This window comes from Penicillium odoratum (genome assembly GCF_028828045.1).
Source record: "Penicillium odoratum strain IBT 22623 chromosome Unknown utg000006l_segment0_segment0, whole genome shotgun sequence".
Classification (NCBI taxonomy): domain Eukaryota; kingdom Fungi; phylum Ascomycota; class Eurotiomycetes; order Eurotiales; family Aspergillaceae; genus Penicillium; species Penicillium odoratum.
The window spans coordinates 2,268,344-2,285,844 of record NW_026643148.1 but is presented as its reverse complement, the minus strand read 5'-3'; the positions used below and the strand labels follow the sequence as shown (position 1 = coordinate 2,285,844).

The 17,501-nt window shown below is 49.6% G+C and overlaps 6 protein-coding genes across 6 annotated transcripts; 4 read left to right on the top strand and 2 right to left on the bottom strand.

Moving 5' to 3' along the window:
* Window positions 1-1,345: 1,345 nt before the first annotated feature.
* N7520_009305 (OPT oligopeptide transporter) lies at window positions 1,346-3,799 on the top strand (the record flags this gene model as incomplete). Its single annotated transcript, XM_057143239.1, has 1 exon — window positions 1,346-3,799. One exon carries the CDS (start codon window positions 1,346-1,348, stop codon window positions 3,797-3,799), a length of 2,454 nt encoding a protein of 817 aa, XP_056992527.1.
* Window positions 3,800-3,961: 162 nt separating this feature from the next.
* Window positions 3,962-5,521, bottom strand: N7520_009304 (uncharacterized protein; the record flags this gene model as incomplete). Its single annotated transcript, XM_057143238.1, has 1 exon — window positions 3,962-5,521. The coding sequence occupies one exon, from the start codon at window positions 5,519-5,521 to the stop codon at window positions 3,962-3,964; it is 1,560 nt and encodes a 519-aa protein (XP_056992526.1).
* Window positions 5,522-6,424: 903 nt separating this feature from the next.
* Window positions 6,425-8,834, top strand: sip5 (Sip5p; the record flags this gene model as incomplete). Its single annotated transcript, XM_057143237.1, has 2 exons — window positions 6,425-6,790; window positions 6,849-8,834. The coding sequence occupies 2 exons, from the start codon at window positions 6,425-6,427 to the stop codon at window positions 8,832-8,834; spliced, it is 2,352 nt and encodes a 783-aa protein (XP_056992525.1).
* A 1,030-nt stretch (window positions 8,835-9,864) lies between these two features.
* On the top strand, window positions 9,865-11,701 carry N7520_009302 (MFS transporter; the record flags this gene model as incomplete). Its single annotated transcript, XM_057143236.1, has 4 exons — window positions 9,865-9,940; window positions 9,999-10,364; window positions 10,422-10,478; window positions 10,539-11,701. The coding sequence occupies 4 exons, from the start codon at window positions 9,865-9,867 to the stop codon at window positions 11,699-11,701; spliced, it is 1,662 nt and encodes a 553-aa protein (XP_056992524.1).
* Window positions 11,702-12,293: 592 nt separating this feature from the next.
* On the top strand, window positions 12,294-15,068 carry N7520_009301 (uncharacterized protein; the record flags this gene model as incomplete). Its single annotated transcript, XM_057143235.1, has 1 exon — window positions 12,294-15,068. The coding sequence occupies one exon, from the start codon at window positions 12,294-12,296 to the stop codon at window positions 15,066-15,068; it is 2,775 nt and encodes a 924-aa protein (XP_056992523.1).
* Window positions 15,069-15,329: 261 nt separating this feature from the next.
* N7520_009300 (uncharacterized protein) lies at window positions 15,330-16,871 on the bottom strand (the record flags this gene model as incomplete). The annotated part of the gene is made up of 3 exons (XM_057143234.1): window positions 15,330-15,427; window positions 15,472-16,175; window positions 16,228-16,871. 3 exons carry the CDS (start codon window positions 16,869-16,871, stop codon window positions 15,330-15,332), a joined length of 1,446 nt encoding a protein of 481 aa, XP_056992522.1.
* Between the last annotated feature and the right edge of the window lie 630 nt (window positions 16,872-17,501).

The window sequence follows — 17,501 nt, the reverse complement described above, 5'->3', positions numbered from 1 at the left end:
GACCGATTAAAAAGGCCAATCAGCGATACATGCAAAAGAACCCTTGACTGATAGGGGCAGAAATGGCGAGATAATATGAGCAATCGATGCCGCAATCTTGCTCGAAGAATACGACGATGTAACTGCTACTTGAATGTAATCTTCAAGTTTAACGGTGCAAAGAAAATCTGACAAAGAAAGCTGCAAGTATTTTGGTACCCCAGTAATAATTCTGTCGAGTCTCTTTTCTCCGAGCAGATTATGATCAGATAGTCTCCTATCTGATTATGGAAGATTAAAAGAGTGCCAGATTGCGTGATCATTTAGGACACTTGCCCATTCGGTCTCCTGCATGGCCAGCCCTGTTGTAAGTGGTAATATAGTGACCGGGTTTTTAGGCGCGAAAGCATATGGAATCTCACGGACTTAAGTCGGCGTCCGTCGGGATGGCGGAACGGCGTCTAACAACGATATAATCCGACATATTCATTTCTTGTAGAATTTCTACTTGTTCTTTCAGATGTCCCTATTTAATCCGATCTCCTTGCTGACGCGGCCCGGTTAGGAATTGCCGATATCGCCTCTGTCCTCCGAGCAGGGACATTTCAATATTAGATTCGGCAAAGCTGCAGCAATGATCGCCACTAGTAGCTTTACGTCAGCTTCATGATAGATTGCGCGCGAAACTAATCAAATAAAGTGCATCGCTTACGGGGAACTACATAAGATAAGTCTAAGAGATTTGTGGAATACTTTGATCCCCGTCGCTAAGGAACGCCAATCATCCGTCTCTTTCCCCCACCATCCGTTATACAGTAAACACGGCTTGAGTGGGGTTGGACGGTATGATCAAGACCTGTATTTGCCATCCGTCTGCACAGTGTCTTTGCTTTGTTGTCCTCTCGACATTTGAATCATGAAACTTCCGGAACTCCGTTAAGTATATATATACATCTATGATCCATGATGAACGCATGGAAATTGGGATTTGGTCTTGTTGTCTTGAACTGAGACAAGAAATTTACAATCTCACAAACTTGAGCTAAAAATTAACCTAATGTGTTTTCCATTTTAGTCCCATTTAGCACCATTGCCGGTATGAAGGTGTGGCGACCAATCATCACAAGGTATCCTCTTGCGGAATTCATCTCAACTATGCAGGTTGTCAGAGCTCCGTGGTGGCACCGTGGGATAATTGTCCTCGTGGGCATTTGGCTACTGTTGTGGAAAATGGGACGAGAGGAATTGGACATATATTGATGATCTTGCCCGAGAAATGGGCTTGTTTCTCGAAATGTGATATTTCTCCACCCCTTGCAAGGTTATTTTGTGCTCTGCAAATGCCGAAGCACCGTCCTTCGCCAACATGGAGACTGAAACCCCCGTCTTCCATTATGAGGAAAAGAAGTCCGACATCGAGGAGCATGTATTCTCCTCTGATAGGGAAGTCACGGACATTGAGCTGGAGGAGTTGACGGCTTTGGTCAAGGAAACTCTTTCCGAACACGAGATGGACGGCAATTTCCCACAGGAGATGCTGGATGAGGCACGAGAGTTTCTGGCGAAAGATCCAAAGCAAATCACTGCTTTGGAGGCCCAGTCGCCCCTTCAAGATATTCGTAAGCAGCGTGATATCTTGTTGAATGACTCGCCCTATCCCGAAGTCCGTGCTGTCGTCGATCCTACGGATGATCCTACTGTGTCCGCCAACACCTTTCGAGCTTGGTTCACTGGTTTGTTGCTCACCATTGTCTTCACCGGTGTCAACCAGCTGTTTACCCTGCGATACCCGTCTATTTTTCTCTACTCCTATGTGTCGCAGGTCGTAGCCTACCCCATGGGCAAGTTTATGGAGAAGTGGCTGCCAACTCGCCAATACTCTCTATTTGGCTACCGCTTCTCGTTTAACCCAGGTCACTTCAATCAAAAGGAGCACATGTTGATCACCATCATGGCCAATGTTGGATACGGAGGTTACCTGGGCACTGCCTACACTACCAACATCTTCACCGTGCTGAAAGTGAAGAAGTGGTATGATGATACCACGCTGTACAACAAAGCTGGTTTCCAGATTCTTATGACACTCTCGACTCAATTCCTGGGATACGGATGCGCGGGTCTGGTGCGCCGCTTCTTGGTCTTGCCACCTTCCATGATCTTCCCCAAGGCGTTGGCGACCATTGCTCTCAACAAGGCTCTACATAGTGACGACAAGGGGGAGATCGTGCACGGGTGGACCATGTCCCGTTACCGATTTTTCGTGTATACATTCTGTGCCATGTTTTTCTGGTATTGGCTCCCAGGATATCTCTTCCAGGGTCTGTCCTATTTCAACTGGATGACCTGGATTGCTCCGGAAAACACCACCCTAGCGGCCGTTACTGGTAGTATCACAGGACTGGGAATTAACCCGTGGCCCACATTTGATTGGAACATAGCGTCAATCGTCTACGATCCCATCATTACTCCCTACTATGCCTTGGTGACAATTACCCTGGGAACACTCTTCCTCTGTATCTGCGTTACCATCCCAATTTGGTGGACGAATGTCTGGCAGACCGCATACTTCCCGATCATGAGCAATTCTCTATTCGATGATACCGGTGCCACGTATAACGTTTCGAAGATCATGGTGGATGGTGCGTTCAGCGCCGAGGCCTATGAAGCCTACAGCCCTCCTTACATGACTGCCTCATACGCCGTCATGTTCTTCTGCTTCTTTGGAGCGTACATGGCGGGAGTTGTTCACATCATCCTTTACAATCGATCAGAGTTGAGCAAGGGATTCAAGGCTCTACTGCAGTGGAAGAATGCTCGCGAGGACCACGAAGATGTCCACAACCGTCTGATGAAGAAGTACAAGGACGCCCCAGACTGGTGGTATCTCATCATTTTGGCCCTTTGTTTTATCGTCGGCTGTGTCGTAGCCCATGTCTACACTCCAGGATTCCCCATCTGGGGCATGGTCGTCAGCTTACTCCTATGTCTCATCTTGCAAGTCCCCTACGGCATGGTGTATGCCATCACCAACGCCGAAGTGACCAACAATGTCCTTGCCGAGTTGATTGCCGGATACGCTCTCCCCAACCAGCCAATTGCTAACATGATCTTCAAGACCTACGGTGTCGTTTCCTGCGCCCAGGCCATCCAGTTCGTCTGCGATTTGAAGATGGGCCACTACATGAAGATTGCTCCCCGCACCATGTTCAGTGCGCAATGCATTGCCACCGTGGTCGCTGCTTTTGTCAGTATCGGAGTGAACGCCTGGGCGCTGGCGAATATCCCCGATATCTGCGAGACGGGCCAGGCATCCGGATTCAACTGCGAGGGCTATACCACCTTCTTCACTTCCTCGGTCATTTGGGGTGCCATTGGACCTAGGAGACTCTTCGCCGAGGGAACGATGTACAACGCCACCTTGTACGGATTCCTGTGCGGTGCCCTCCTGCCCGTGCCGTTCTACTTGCTTTCCAAATACTACCCCAAGTCTGGTGCGCGATACATCTACTCACCGCTGCTGTTGTATGGAATGATGAACTTTGCTCCTTACAACCTTACCTATGCAGTCGCTCCGCTGCTCGTTGGTACCGTCTTCAACTTCTATATCAAGCGTCATTATCTTGCTTGGTGGGAAAAGTACGCCTACGTGCTTACTTCCTCCTTTGGTGCTGCTTTAGCTATTTCCGCTGTGATTATCTTCTTTGCCGTCGAGTACCACCCCGTTAGTGTTAAATGGTGGGGAAACTCAGTTTCGTATGCTGGTTGTGATGATAGCGGCTGCACATTGCTCGCTGTTCCTGCTGGCGGAGTTCCAACATGAGATAAGCATTGAATGATAATGATAGGAAGAGACATACTTGTAATTACGACCCTATATGAGTGTGTCCATGTCGAATGCCAGTATACTTTCTTTCACTCTTGGATCACATTATCTTTAACTTTCAATAAATACAGAGGGACATCAACTCGAATGAGTATTCGTTCATGACCTTCCCTTCATCCCCTTCTTCCGGTTCTCTCTCTGTCTCTGCTCCTTGGCTGCGTCGCGCCTCCTCTTTTTCCATGCCCGGTTGTTATCACCTCTGTTTTCCCAGAACCATTTCGCAAATTCAGTCTCGTCTTTGTCACCGGATCCTTCTGTTCGGGACTTGGAGACTGGGGTATCAATCGGGCTTTCGTCTTCCTCCATGTCATCATTATTCCACTGCATGTGTCGACTAGCCGCAGCTGTATCCGGAGTGGGAGCTGCACTGCGCATGCCCCGATCCTGTAGATCCCTCTTGGCAAATGGCGTAAAGGGAGTCTGCGGCTCAGCGGCTCTAGACTCTTCCTCTGATTCAATATCATCGCTGTTGCCAAAGAAGCTGAATCCAGCCTCAGCATTTGGTGGGGCCTGATCAGACTCTGCAGGTGCAGAACGTTTGAAGAGAGCCTCCAATGGGTGGACTTCTTTAGGCGCTTCCTCCACATCTTGTGCGGGCTCGCTGGCCAACTCTGGATTTGATTCATCTGCGACAGTTGTGGAAGCATGTTTGACACTTTCTGGCGAAGATTCTTTTTCTTCGGGGGCCGCTTCTGCGGGAACCTCCTCGTCTGCGGAGGACTCGGAGTCAGGGTCATCGGAACTGGCTTCAGTTTCACTCTCCGAATCCGAGCTTTCATCCGAAGACCCGCTTGATGAAGTGTAGTCTTCAGACTCGGAAGATTGAGCCTCTGGTGTTTTGGCTTTCGGGCTTGAAACTGGAATCTTGCGGACCGGTCGCTTCTCTGTCACTCCGGCGACCTTACCTGGCCGATAATCCTTCTTCTGAGTCTTCTCGCTGACAGCTTCCTTCACACTGCCCGTAGTATCTATCCAGCCCTTCTCTTCATCGAATGTAGCTGTCTTTGCGGTGTCATCTCCTGAGGAACGGAGGAAGCTAGGGTAGGTGGTTGCTTTGGCGAATTCGTGCACCACAGACTCTGTAGTTGTGTGCTTCCTCTTGGCCTTTTTGTCGTCGGCAGCCGCATCGGAAGCGCGATTGGGAGGAAGTTTGGTGCGGAATAAACACTCGGACTTCTCGGTGTATTTGGATTTGGCTTGGAGTTTCTCCTTCTTTTCATCCTTGCTCTTTTTCTTTTCGTACTTCCGCTTGTCTTTGGCCGACTTAGGTTCAGTCCAGCCTCTCTTTACTTTGCGATCAGAGGGAAGCTCAAAGCCATCCAGGGTTTGATCTTCTGATTTGCTCTTCTTCGACTTTTTCTTTTCCTTGGGAACTTCAGGTTCGGCGTCTTCTTTCTCCAATGGTCGCTTGGACGGGCGAGCTGTTTCAACTTTGAATTTCTTGCCTTTCAGAATTGATCCATTCAGCTTCTTCTTGATCTTATCAGCATCCATCTTCGAGAGAGTGACGTATCCGTAACTATTCTCAGGAAAGGTAGGAATGCTATGGTAGGAGATATCGGTGGCAGTTGATCGAATTGATGCTGGTAGTACCGCGGGGAGGATATCGGGGGTTAGAGGGCTGATATGGAGTCTGACTTGCTCTGTCGGTTCCGTCATTGCAAGGCACCCAAAATCAGAGGTTTAGCGATTGTGGCTAGTACATGCTGTTGGGCGATCTTGACCTGGTAAACTTTTTTTTTTCCGGTTCGACTTGGAGAGTGACCACCGCCTGCCTCATTTAGAAATTTACCTACAACAAAGAATCCACTTGAGGATCAGTGATCACGAGGTTTCGATCACGGGGGGATAGAATCTCTGGATGATTATGATGTAAGTTGTAGTAATCTGTTCGCTCACCGTATTTACTTTTAGCACTTAGGATGTCTGTAATGAATTTTTATACTTGTACTCTTGTGTGACTTCTAAAATAGACACCTACCTCTACCTAATCTTCTATAGGCAGAACAAGGCTAAGTCAATTTCGATAAAGTTTGAACTATAAGATAATTTGTAGCTAGTTGTGGTTATTACATGTCGTGTATATCTCCGATATAGTCTCGTATAACTTGAAGTTTCGGCTGATGTAATAAACCCCATGATGACGACGGTCGTGTGCCATAGAAGGTCTGGCCCATCTTTGCCTATGTTTTCTGGATTATTGGGCTTTTCCTACACAGCTTCAACTTCAAAATTCTCTTTCACTTGAAATTCCTATTTGAAATTGTGATTTAGTTCATCCGTCCCTTCCGGAAACCTTGGAAGTCCGGACTTGTCCCTTTACGTATCATTAGTTCGATCGGTACCGATCCGTTCCCCAGTCACTCCGCCTTGTCCCCGCTCTATTTCCCACTTCCTTCCCCTGCATCTGCTCTCTCTCCCTAAATGTGTCTTTGGCTTTGGCCGGTCTTTGCTTTTTATTACACTTTATCTCCCTACCTTTCTTCCCCCTAGGGGGCCACTTCGGAGGTATTCCGTCGTGTGTAGAGACACTCCCAACCCCTCCCATTCATCCCTTCCAATATGGGGAACTCCCAAACCAAAGAATCACGGACCGCGGCGCCACGTCGCCGAAGCCAACAATGGTCATCGGATACCCCGGGTCGTGCGTTGTATCAAGGCTCTCGATCTGGTAGGAGCAGTCGGCCAGACCTATCTCTTCTTGGAATTGGTAGTAGTCATCATGATCGCGATATGGCCACCCTCGAGCACCGGCGCGAAACCAAACAGGAGCGGGAGGCACGCCGTTTGGAAAAGGAAAGGGCAGCTCGACTCAAGGAGCGAGAGCGCAGTATGAAAGAGGAACATGTTGATGGAGGATATCTAGTGACACAGGGTGTGTACGTTGGGACAGAGGACTTCAATAAGCCGGTGGTTCGGCAATTGATGGTAGGATCACTCGGAAACTATCCATTTCGGATGAATCTACCTGCTAACACTAGTGTAGATTGAACGTCGACTAGCCCCGTTTTGGAGAGGGCTGAATGACTTCTCTGACTCCTGGGCAGAGCACCAGCTTATGGCCGCGGCCCGGGGTATGGACATCCCCCCACCGGACGAGATTCCACCTGAGCTAGAATACACTCTCCCGAAAGCCACTCCGAAGGCGCCGGTGGATGCAAGCAATATTCAACACCTCACCGTTCCCATTAATTCCCGCTCGCAGTCCTACAACTCAGATGCGTCACAAAGCTCGAACCCCGGTCAATCATTACCCTCGGCAATATCTCCGATCGCATCTGGTACCTCAACTTCGCCACTCTTTCGCGCCCGCGCAAAGACCATGGCAGCCTTGTCAACGTCCTCAAAGTATGGCTCACAGACTGATCTAACCCCGCGGGAGCTGCAACTACCCAAGGACCCGTTTGTCAATGGCCAACCGATTGAGGTCTATTTATACAAAGAAGCAAGCGAATGTCCCATCTGCTTCCTGTACTATCCTCCATACCTGAACCGTACTCGGTGCTGCGACCAGCCCATCTGCTCTGAATGCTTCGTCCAAATTAAACGCCCGGAGCCACACCCACCAGAGCACGGCGAGCCCGAAGCGAATTCCCCTTCGACAGAGGGACCCCGGGCCGAAGAAGCAGAGTCACAGCTTGTATCCGAGCCGTCTGCATGCCCTTTTTGTGTTCAGCCAGAGTTCGGAGTTACTTATGCTATGCCTCCCTTCCGCCGAGGTCTGACTTATGTCGCCGATCCCAGCGGCCGTCCTTCTCCTCACATCGCTTCCCCAGTGTCCTCGACCTCGTCTCTAGTATCCGCAAACCTTGCTCCCATTCCAGGTCGTCGCCGGGCGACCTCCCTATCAACCACTGATCCTTCTGTGGTCACTACCGATAAGGTTCGACCGGACTGGGCCCAGAAGCTGGCCAACGCCAGAGCTCACGCGGCACGTCGGTCCGCTGCTGCGACCGCTCTACACACTGCGGCTTACTTGATTAATCCCAGCTCCAATGATTCTCGCAGCCTTCGAAGGGGTTTGCGGAGGGCCACACATGGAGATGCCGGCCGGACCGGCTCTCCTGCACTCAATGCCCTTGCCTTTCTGTCCGAGCGGCCTGATCGATCAACACGTGCACCCGACACTGACTCCGCCGAGGAAGGCTCAGGAAACATTGCCCCGCCACGGGAAAGCTCAAGGCGAACTCGAGTTGACGATCTCGAGGAAATGATGATGATGGAAGCCATTCGCTTAAGCTTGGCCACCGAAGAGGAACGTCTGCGGAGGGAAGAGAAGGATGCCCGGAAGGACGCCAAGAAGAGAGAGAAGGAGGCGAAGAAGGCTGACAAGGCCGGCCGTAAGTCTGGTCTGCACGGTGATAATGCCAGCAGTACCGCTTTGGATGTACCTGGCGAAGGGTCGCTCGCCCAGGCTAGCAGCACGTCTTCCTCTATTAGCGAAGAAGCCTCAACCAACAAGGGCAAGGCGGTTGATCGCGCCGCTTCAAATCCATCTTCTTTCAACAATGCTAGCCAGACAGAGCAATTCCCGGTGTTGAATGAACACCCCGCAACGGCCGAGCCATCACGCCCATCGCATCTCCGGAATATGTCGAGTGCCTCCTCGTCATTCTCCTCCATTATGGAACAAACCCCGGACGAACGTCCAGCTGGTCATGTTTCCCCAGATGGCAGCAATACCTCTCTTGAGCCCATGTTCAACTTCCGCAGCCTAGCAGCTGTTATTGGAGACGAAGATAAGAGCCGTGAATCTGAGCATTTTGAGAATGCCGCTAAGCCTGATGCTGAGGGCTCGTCAAGTGCTACTCCCTCGGTCCACCAGCCCACGGCCGATCCTGCCAAGCCAGAGTTCAACCCGGTAGTGAGCACTCAGGTAGATCCAGAAAGTGGTAGTGCTCTGCCCAAGGAGGTTGAGACGCGCTCGGTGGAAATTCCAGCTCCTACCGCAAACCCCGAGGCGACTTCATAGCTTACATTCGTTCATTCACCTTTCCCCTCCCCATTCTCCATTTCTTTTTCTTCTCTTCTCTTTTTTGTTTTCCTTTATGATCTGTCGCAGCATGAGATTAGCCGGCGCAGTAGGGGGACTTTATCCAGGACATTTCGCTCCTTCATTTTCATCTTCATCGGTTGACAATCGTGATGGCTGGCTGTCTCCGTTCATTGCATCGGTTTTTTATTTTACTTTTCATAGAAATCCAATCAAGATATATCCCATTCTAAATAGCATATTCCGATAACAAAGTCTGATAAAGAAACGTGCGTAAACGCAGTGTAACGTTACGGGCGGGGCCGTGATGGCTGTGATTGGGTCTAAGAAAATTAAGAAATCAGATCAACGGCCGCTAACGATAGTGGACCTAAGTGGATATTGACTTGTATTATACTCCGTACTTGGGCATTTTAGAGTATTATTGATAACAATCGGATCTTTTTCCCTGTCCCCGTCCCTGTTCCTGTCTCCGTCCCTGTTCCTGTCTCCGTCCCTGTTCCTGTCCCTGTCCCTGTATCTTTGTACTTTTTGCCACCGCAAACTTTTTCTCTCGACCCATAGATATTGACTCGGCCGCAAAGCGGGCATCTAGACAATAAATGATGAACGAGAAATACTCTGGAGGAAGGCAATTTGATGAGATCAATGGTCTGAAATTATTTGTGAAATATATCTTGTTCAATGATGAATCGGATCTCGCCCCTTCATTCCCTTCCTTTTTCAGATTATCAGTTTGCGGCCGCTCCCGGGAGTACCATCGGGAGTCAAATGGCAAATTCTTATTTTTTTTCTCCCCCAAGTATCTTTTTCCCCTCCTCAAAACTTCCCATCGAATACATTGCACCAGGCTACGATCAAAAACGTCTCGCAACCCTTTTAATCCTGCTTTCATCTCTATCCTTCCTTCGAGACAGAATTCAAAGGTCTTGTGCTCTACAGCCGAGACCAGAAAGATTCGGCTTGCAGTGAGAGATAGCCGTAAGGTCTTCAACAGTTCCAAAAAACAATGGTATTAACAAATCAGGCAAGATCACACACTTCGCTCGACTACGGTTTCCCTACTGTACAACTTTTTCTGCTGGGTATCTCTCTCTCCTTCTAAGGTTGCTATGAATGAGATCGACTGACCCCCATTATTAGCGATATGTCGTGTGGCCGAGCCAATTGCCTTGACTTCCATTCTGCCATACTCATGGGCAATGGTCAAGGATTTTCACGTGGTCAATAGCGGTGATTCCTCATTCTATGCCGGAATTCTGATCTCCGCCTTTTCCCTGGCGGAGGCCCTCACAGGCATGTTTTGGGGGAGTCTTGCAGATCGACTTGGGCGAAAGCCCATTCTTCTCTCTGGTTGCTGTGGTACCATGCTCTCTCTACTTGTGGTGGGGTTCGCTCCAAACTTCTGGGTCGCTTTGGCAGGCCGCGCTCTTGGTGGAGCGCTCAATGGGAACATTGGAGTCATTCAAACCATGGTGGGAGAATTGGTTAAACGACCTGAACATGAACGTAAGATTGTTGATGGATGTTCTTTATACATCAGACTGCTAATGATCCTTATTATAGCCCGTGCCTACGCTATCATGCCTTTCGTCTGGTCCATTGGCACTATCATTGGGCCTGGTAAGTCACCACCCATTCACAGGACAATAACATGAAATGCAGGAAGCTAATTGATAACAGCCATTGGAGGCTTGCTTGCAAGACCTGCGGACGGTTTTCCTAACCTTTTCCCTCGGGATGGTCTTTTTGGGCGGTTTCCATATTTGCTGCCCAATCTCGTCTGTTCCTTTCTTCTTCTTCTGAGCATCATTGGTAGCTGGCTGTTTCTCCAGGAGACTCATCCTGATATGCAATCTGATTGCGATCGTTACTTTCAGCACACGTCAGTCGACCAGCCTCTTCTAGCGACTTCAGGAACAACCGCCAATGCGACGGTTGACCTTCGAGCCGATTCATACGGCACATTTGACCAGGTTAGCTTATACGAAGACAAGAACTGGGAGCTGCAGGCAGATGGAACTGCAACTACCTGGAAACAATCAACTGAGCCAAAAGCATTCACATGGCGTGTGACTATGCTGATCCTTGCTCTCGCTATCTTCACTTATCACTCGATGACCTACGACCATTTGCTGCCCATATTCCTTCAAGACGACCGCACTCGGAATCCATCCGCCACATTATCCGTTCCGTTCAATATTCCCGGGGGGGTTGGGCTTTCAACTCAGACTGTCGGTGTGATCATGTCGACTGATGGCATCATTGCACTCGTGATTCAAAGTATGATTTTCCCTGCATTCGCTCATTGGCTTGGGGTGTGGCGACTCTTCGTTGTGGTGACGATCCTTCATCCCATCTCATATTTCATGGTCCCATTTTTAGTATTCCTGCCGCAGAGTCTTGTCTTTTTCGGCATCTATGCTTGTATGATTGTCCGCAATCTTCTCTCCATCATTGCCTTCCCCGTGCTCCTGATTCTCATTAAGCAAGCCAGTCCATCGGACGCGGTTATGGGCAAAATCAATGGCCTTGCCGCCTCTGCTGGAGCCGCCTCACGCACAATGGCTGCTCCCATTGCGGGATTGCTGTATGGAGCTGGTTCAGAAATCGGTTGTACTGCCGTGGCTTGGTGGGGAAGCACCTTTGTCGCGCTGCTGGGGGCTTTCCAGATTTGGCTCATTCAACAGAAAAAGCTCTCACTGGCGAGCGACAAATCAGCTATGCCGTGTCACCTTTCTCCAGTTTCTGATCGATGCCCCAATGAAACTGCTCATATCGTTGTGACTGACGCACACAGTAATGATGCTCCGCAATCTTTACTTACCTCATCATTGAGAGAGTGAGGACATGAGAACTTTCAATTGGATTTGTGGGGGCTTCTACAGTGAAGGCGCCTTTCTCTTATTTTTTTACTCACTCGATACATATACGAGATCTATGCTGCTTTATTTCCGTGCGCTTCATTTCGTTTCTTTTTTTTTTTGCTCTCTTTATCGATGAAATTAGCGATGAACGTTTGGACGACTTGCATGTGCGGGCGGAGTTTGGCATCGGTTTTTTATGCATGGTTTAGCGTAAATTTGTGTAAATTTGCTTGCTTTCCGTCGGAATAGAATATTGCTACAACATCCTTTATAATACATCTACTTCAGCTTTTTCTACTTCAATTTTATTAAATTCAGTTAGTACCTGCATGTATAATAATATCTCGGCAGAAAGTCAAGTCAGTGGGGACTTGACTGGAAATTCGAATTCATTGTTGGTAGCGATTCTGGGCGGTGAACGATAATGCGTGTCAAACTAGTCCAATTACGGATTAGCTCTGTTTACACAGCAACCGCCACGATCAACTCAAAACACTCGCAACATTGAACTTCCACCACACATTCGAGGGCCCTTGCGATTGTTCATACATCACCTTTATTTGCTATCAATATGGCAAATCCTCTTTCCCCTCTCAGGTCCTCTTTTCAGAACGCGCGAGCGCTTTCTCCCAAGCTCGGCTCGTCGCCGTTCCTCACCAAAACAATCGAAGAACAAGCCGACTCAGGACTTCGCGTTCCGTCAAGTCCGTTAAAAAAAGCATGGACAGCTCCTGAATCATCAAGACCCGATATTGGCTACACGAATGAAAACTACATACCTAACGACAATGACGACTTTCAAGATACCGATAGCTCGCCATTCCGTGATGATGCGCGAGAAGACACAGTTGATTTCCACAAAATGCAAGAGTTCCAACAGCGAACACCCTCACAATCACGACATCGCTTTGGGATGGCGCCAGTAGAAGACCCTATGAGTTCTCCTTTCCGACCGGACGGAAAAGATGAAACAGTGGATTTTCAAAGACTGCGTGAGATACAACCAATGTCGCCCGGCCTGAGTAAGCGTCTTGCGATCGATAACCCGGCTAGCTCTCCATTCCGTCCGCAAGGGAAGGATGAGACTGTGGATTTTGATCGTTTGTGTGAGCTGCGGGCCGAGTCACCTGGTTTCGATCAAGAGTCTCTGGACCCCGACAGCTCTCCACTACGCCCCGACCCCAGAGAACAAACCATCGAACTTGATGACCTCCAAGAGTACGAATCCAAACGTGATTCTATTGGTGAATCCGAGTCACTTCCTCCGGTGGCTCACAGTTCACCTTTCCGACCCGATGCCGGAGATGACACGATCGATATGCAAAAACTGCGCCCAAAAGCCCGCATATCGCTGGGCATGGAGATCAGTCCGTCTAATGCTGCCACGCCCCGAAAGCGTTCATTTGATCAGACCCCGTATGATCACGATGATGACAAACATACTAATGAGCGGGCGAAAAAGGGCATGCTTAACAGAGCTGACGGTCCTGATATTCACGTCGACATTGACGAGGAGTCCAGCATTATTCATGACCAAAGTTTGCTTTCAACTATTAGTGTCACTCAAGACCCGTCTACAATCGGAAATAGTATGATTGAAGACAAGCAAAATGAGGGCATGAGTACAGTTCTCCACGATGGTGACGAAATGGCAGATAAGGAAAATACAGACCACTCTGCGGGAGATAATGCTATGCCGAGTGACGATGATTGCGATGCCATGGATGATACTGGCCTGAGTAATTTCTCCGTGCTACCAGACATGACCTCCTTTGCGAAGCTTCGTGCCGATTCGCCTTTGAAGTCCATGCGTGGCAGTTTTGGGCCCAGCCCAGGCCCTAGTACAGACATCTCCCGTCGCAGTGTCGACCCAGCAACTCCAGGCACTGGGCGCAGATCGCACAAGGCCGGTGCCCTGCTCGATATCGATTCACCGATGGGATCGCCTACTCCTAGGCGACGAGTTTCTCGAGATGTTGGCAACCCCAACAATACTCCCAGCTTGCTCGAATTTTCCGATCAAATGAACTTCTACCCCCGTCACTCAATGCAACAAAATTCCCAGTACTCACCACGCCGGTCTCCTATGAGAAATGTGCGGCAATCCATGCGTTCGCCATCGAAATTATCTCTCCTGGATTTCGATATTCCGCCCGCACCAACACCACGCTCCATCCCCACTGTCACGCCCCGCGAGTTGGAGTCGCTGAAATCCGGCTTCATGTCAGAAATTTCCTCGCTCAAGGCCACTCTCAGTGGCAAAGAGGCGGAAGTCGCCTGTTTGAAGACAGCAGTCGGGGATGCAGAGAGACGAGTTGGAGAAGCCTTGGAAGAAATTCGCAATGAAGCTGCTCGGAGAGAGACATTGGAAATTGAGCAGGCTGAATGGGATCGTCGAGGCAAGGACATGGAACGAGTCCTGCAATCCGTCCGCGATGAGTTGGAAGAGGGCGAACGTGAGCGAGATCGGCTCACCCGAAGGGCTGAAGAGGCAGAGAAGAGGAAGGAACAGCTCGAAGGCAGAGTTGTAGAGCTTGAGAGTCAGTTATCAACCGCGCGTTCTTCCACATCAGAATCTACAACCGCTCCGGGATCGCGACGGGCCTCACAATCGGCCGAGGACACTGCACGGGAAGTGCAAGATGCCGTTGAGAAGGTCGCTCGTGAGCTTCACACCCTCTACAAGGGCAAGCACGAGACTAAGGTTGCGGCGTTGAAGAAGAGCTATGAGGCTCGCTGGGAGAAGCGTCTTCGGGAGTCAGACAACAAGCTTACCGCCGCTCGCGAGGAAAATGAACGGCTCAAGGCTGAGCGTGACGCTGCCGACTCCGAATCCATAGCAGCTGCTAACGTCAGTATGATCGCCCGTGAAAACGATGAGCACGAAGCCCAAAAGCGTGTCTTTGAGGCTCAAATCCAGGGTCTGCAACAGGAGATGGCGGTATTGAAGGAAGACAGCGAAAGATTGCGATCCGAGCTCAAAACTGAGCGTGCTGAAAAGGGAGAGCTTGTTGCCGCTGTAGATGAGTGGTTGAACATCCAGCAAACCCAGCCCGCTCCAGCTCAGCAATCTGAACGGGCAGCTTCTGTTTCATCTGCTGGTGTCCCCGAAGAGGATTACCAATCGGCTAGTGAAGCTCCTGTCGAGAACTTTCGTCGGAGTGTGAGCCGCTCTGGATCTAGCGGTATCCGCCCTCCCTCCACGACTGAGAAGAAAAGCCGGTTCGGAGCCCCAGCTAGTCATTCTCGTGGTAACAGCGGAGGCAAATCCGGCATTGCTGTGTTCACTCCTGGTAGAGGTGGAATCATGAGCTCCATTGAGCGGATGGGACGTGGAGGTGCTTAGATAGGATCTGAGCTTGGTGTTATTTTGGGTCAAATGGGTTCGGTTCGGTTTTCGGGCACTTGGGATTCCTCTTTTCTCCTTTCTATGTTTGTCTTGATTCCCCTTACGTTTTGTATGACATTCTATGCTTGAACGTGCTATGAAACCCCAATTTGAGTTCTGCATTACTTGATATTGCATTCGAGCGTCGATGACCTGAGAAGGTAATATTGTACATTATTGTGTAGCTTTTCCTGGTCACTGAACAGGTGCGAATACTTATTAAGTGTCCTCCGCAAGCATTTTTTGCACTTCATCTGCAATGTTGTATTCTAGCACATCCTTGGCCGGGTTTGCCGAAGAAAAAAGACCTGAGCACTCTGTGAGTCACGAGTACAAAGTCTAGCCATCGACAACCACTTACCAACCAACCACAAAATCAGATACATCATAAATTCTTCCACGAAGTTCTTCTGTTGCTTTTTCTGCTGACGCTGTTGAGCCTCGTCCAGAAGAGTCTTGACGCGCGGATACCGTATAATTGTATGTTTCTTTGCAGCAAGCTGTATAGCATCCTTCTCGCTGAGCTCTGCAGATGGAGGATCTCGAACTTCCTCATACCCATATACCCGCTTGAGGTAATGACCCAGGATCATTGGGAATGATTCTGAATCTTCCAACGCCTGTGCCGAGCCCTGCCCCGAGGTTGGTGGCAATGCATGGGCTGCATCACCTAGTAGCACGATGCCATCCCGATCCCAGATCGGCAACTCTGGCGTCGTCCACGTCGGGTACATGGTCTCTACATTGACTGATCGAATGATTTCCTGAATGACAGGGTCACTCCAATTCGCATGTCGTTGCCGCAGATCTTCTGTGATGGCCATACGATCCACAATTTTAGGATCCGGGCACTCTTTCATCCCATATGTTGACCACCAGGTGACCGTATTGCCAGGTGATGAAATGTGGTCCGCTGAGGCCCGGTGCTCATCTGCCTGGGAGCTGGATGAGTAGACATATCCGAACATACCGGATCCACCGTGTGTGATTGTCATTGTGCCATTTGGAATGTTACGTCGGAGACTCTCTGTCACAGAGGTGAAGCCACCTACTCCGACAAGACCTCTAGATCACTGTCAAGTCTTCGTTTTGATACCCCGAGATATAGACAACTTACTCGTATTTCGGAGGATATGGATCATCTTGTGAGTCCTCAACATCAAAAAGAGCCCGTTTCACGGTCGACTTGAGACCATCAGCGCCTATCACCAAATCGGCCTCCACAGGCTCACTTCCATCTATGAAAGTCACCATATGTTTTCCTGTAGAACTCCCATGTGGGATCACGTTCGCAATCTTCTTGTTCACGATCACATCATCTGGGATCCGATCTCGCAGACATTGCCAGATGGAATGGCGACTCATGGCCACCGAGTTCATCACGTGTCCATCTACCTGCGCTGTTGCCTGCACCTTCATTAATGTCCATCCATAGGCATTTTTGAGGTGGAACTCCGAGTAGGGATATCCACCGCGTACGACGTCCCGTAGTAGGGATTCATCCAGTCGTCGCAGGACGTTCAGGCCATTGGGTCCGAGACCTAGTCCGCCGCCCACAACTAGAGTTGCGGATCGGGTGATTCCTTCACCAGTGACGGAGGTTGGTCTTTCACGGAAGGTTGTGTCCCGGGCTGTATCATATGCCTCATAGATGGTGTAGGCATGTCGCTTTCCAGTTCCCGGTGGTGGGGGAAGATGCTTCTGGAGAGAGAGGTAGGTTGAGCAGCCACTGATACCAGCACCGACAATGATGATTTTCATCTTGAGATACTCTGGGGTTTCATGGCTCAATAAGGGAGTGACCTTAGATCTTCATGTCATAATATAGGGTACCTAAAATACGTAGATGTTCGTTATGGTTCAGGTCAGCTGACTCTGCTTAGTTAGCAAATTGAGGATATACAGAAGCAGTGACGCTAACTCAGTGTATTCTTGTACAGAGGTGATGATCATGTGGACTATCCTTAGATCCAATCATAACTCAAGTTAATCAAAGTGGGCAAATCTGAGTCAAAGGGGGCAAAGTGGCAAAGTCAACCCTTCCCCACCCCCGGAGTTGAGTTTCGCGGGGTGCCGATTTGCCTTTCAGTTCCCAATGCGGTCCGATTCCCCTCGTCCGGACAACACAGACAGGTGCCGAGATAATGCGAGATAATTACAACCAATGACTCCTGAAATTATCAGTATCATTATCACATGCAGATTGGAGGGGCAATGCACTATGACGCCAATGGGTCTTTCATGTCAAAAACTGCCCCTCATCCAGCCTAAACCGTCCTCGTCCTTAGCGCGGGGTGTCAGTACCAGATTTCTCTGACAATTTAGACCTTTTCCTTGTCGTGTCGGCTTGTCTCCGACATTCAAAAAACGTGGGGCAACTCCAGACATTCA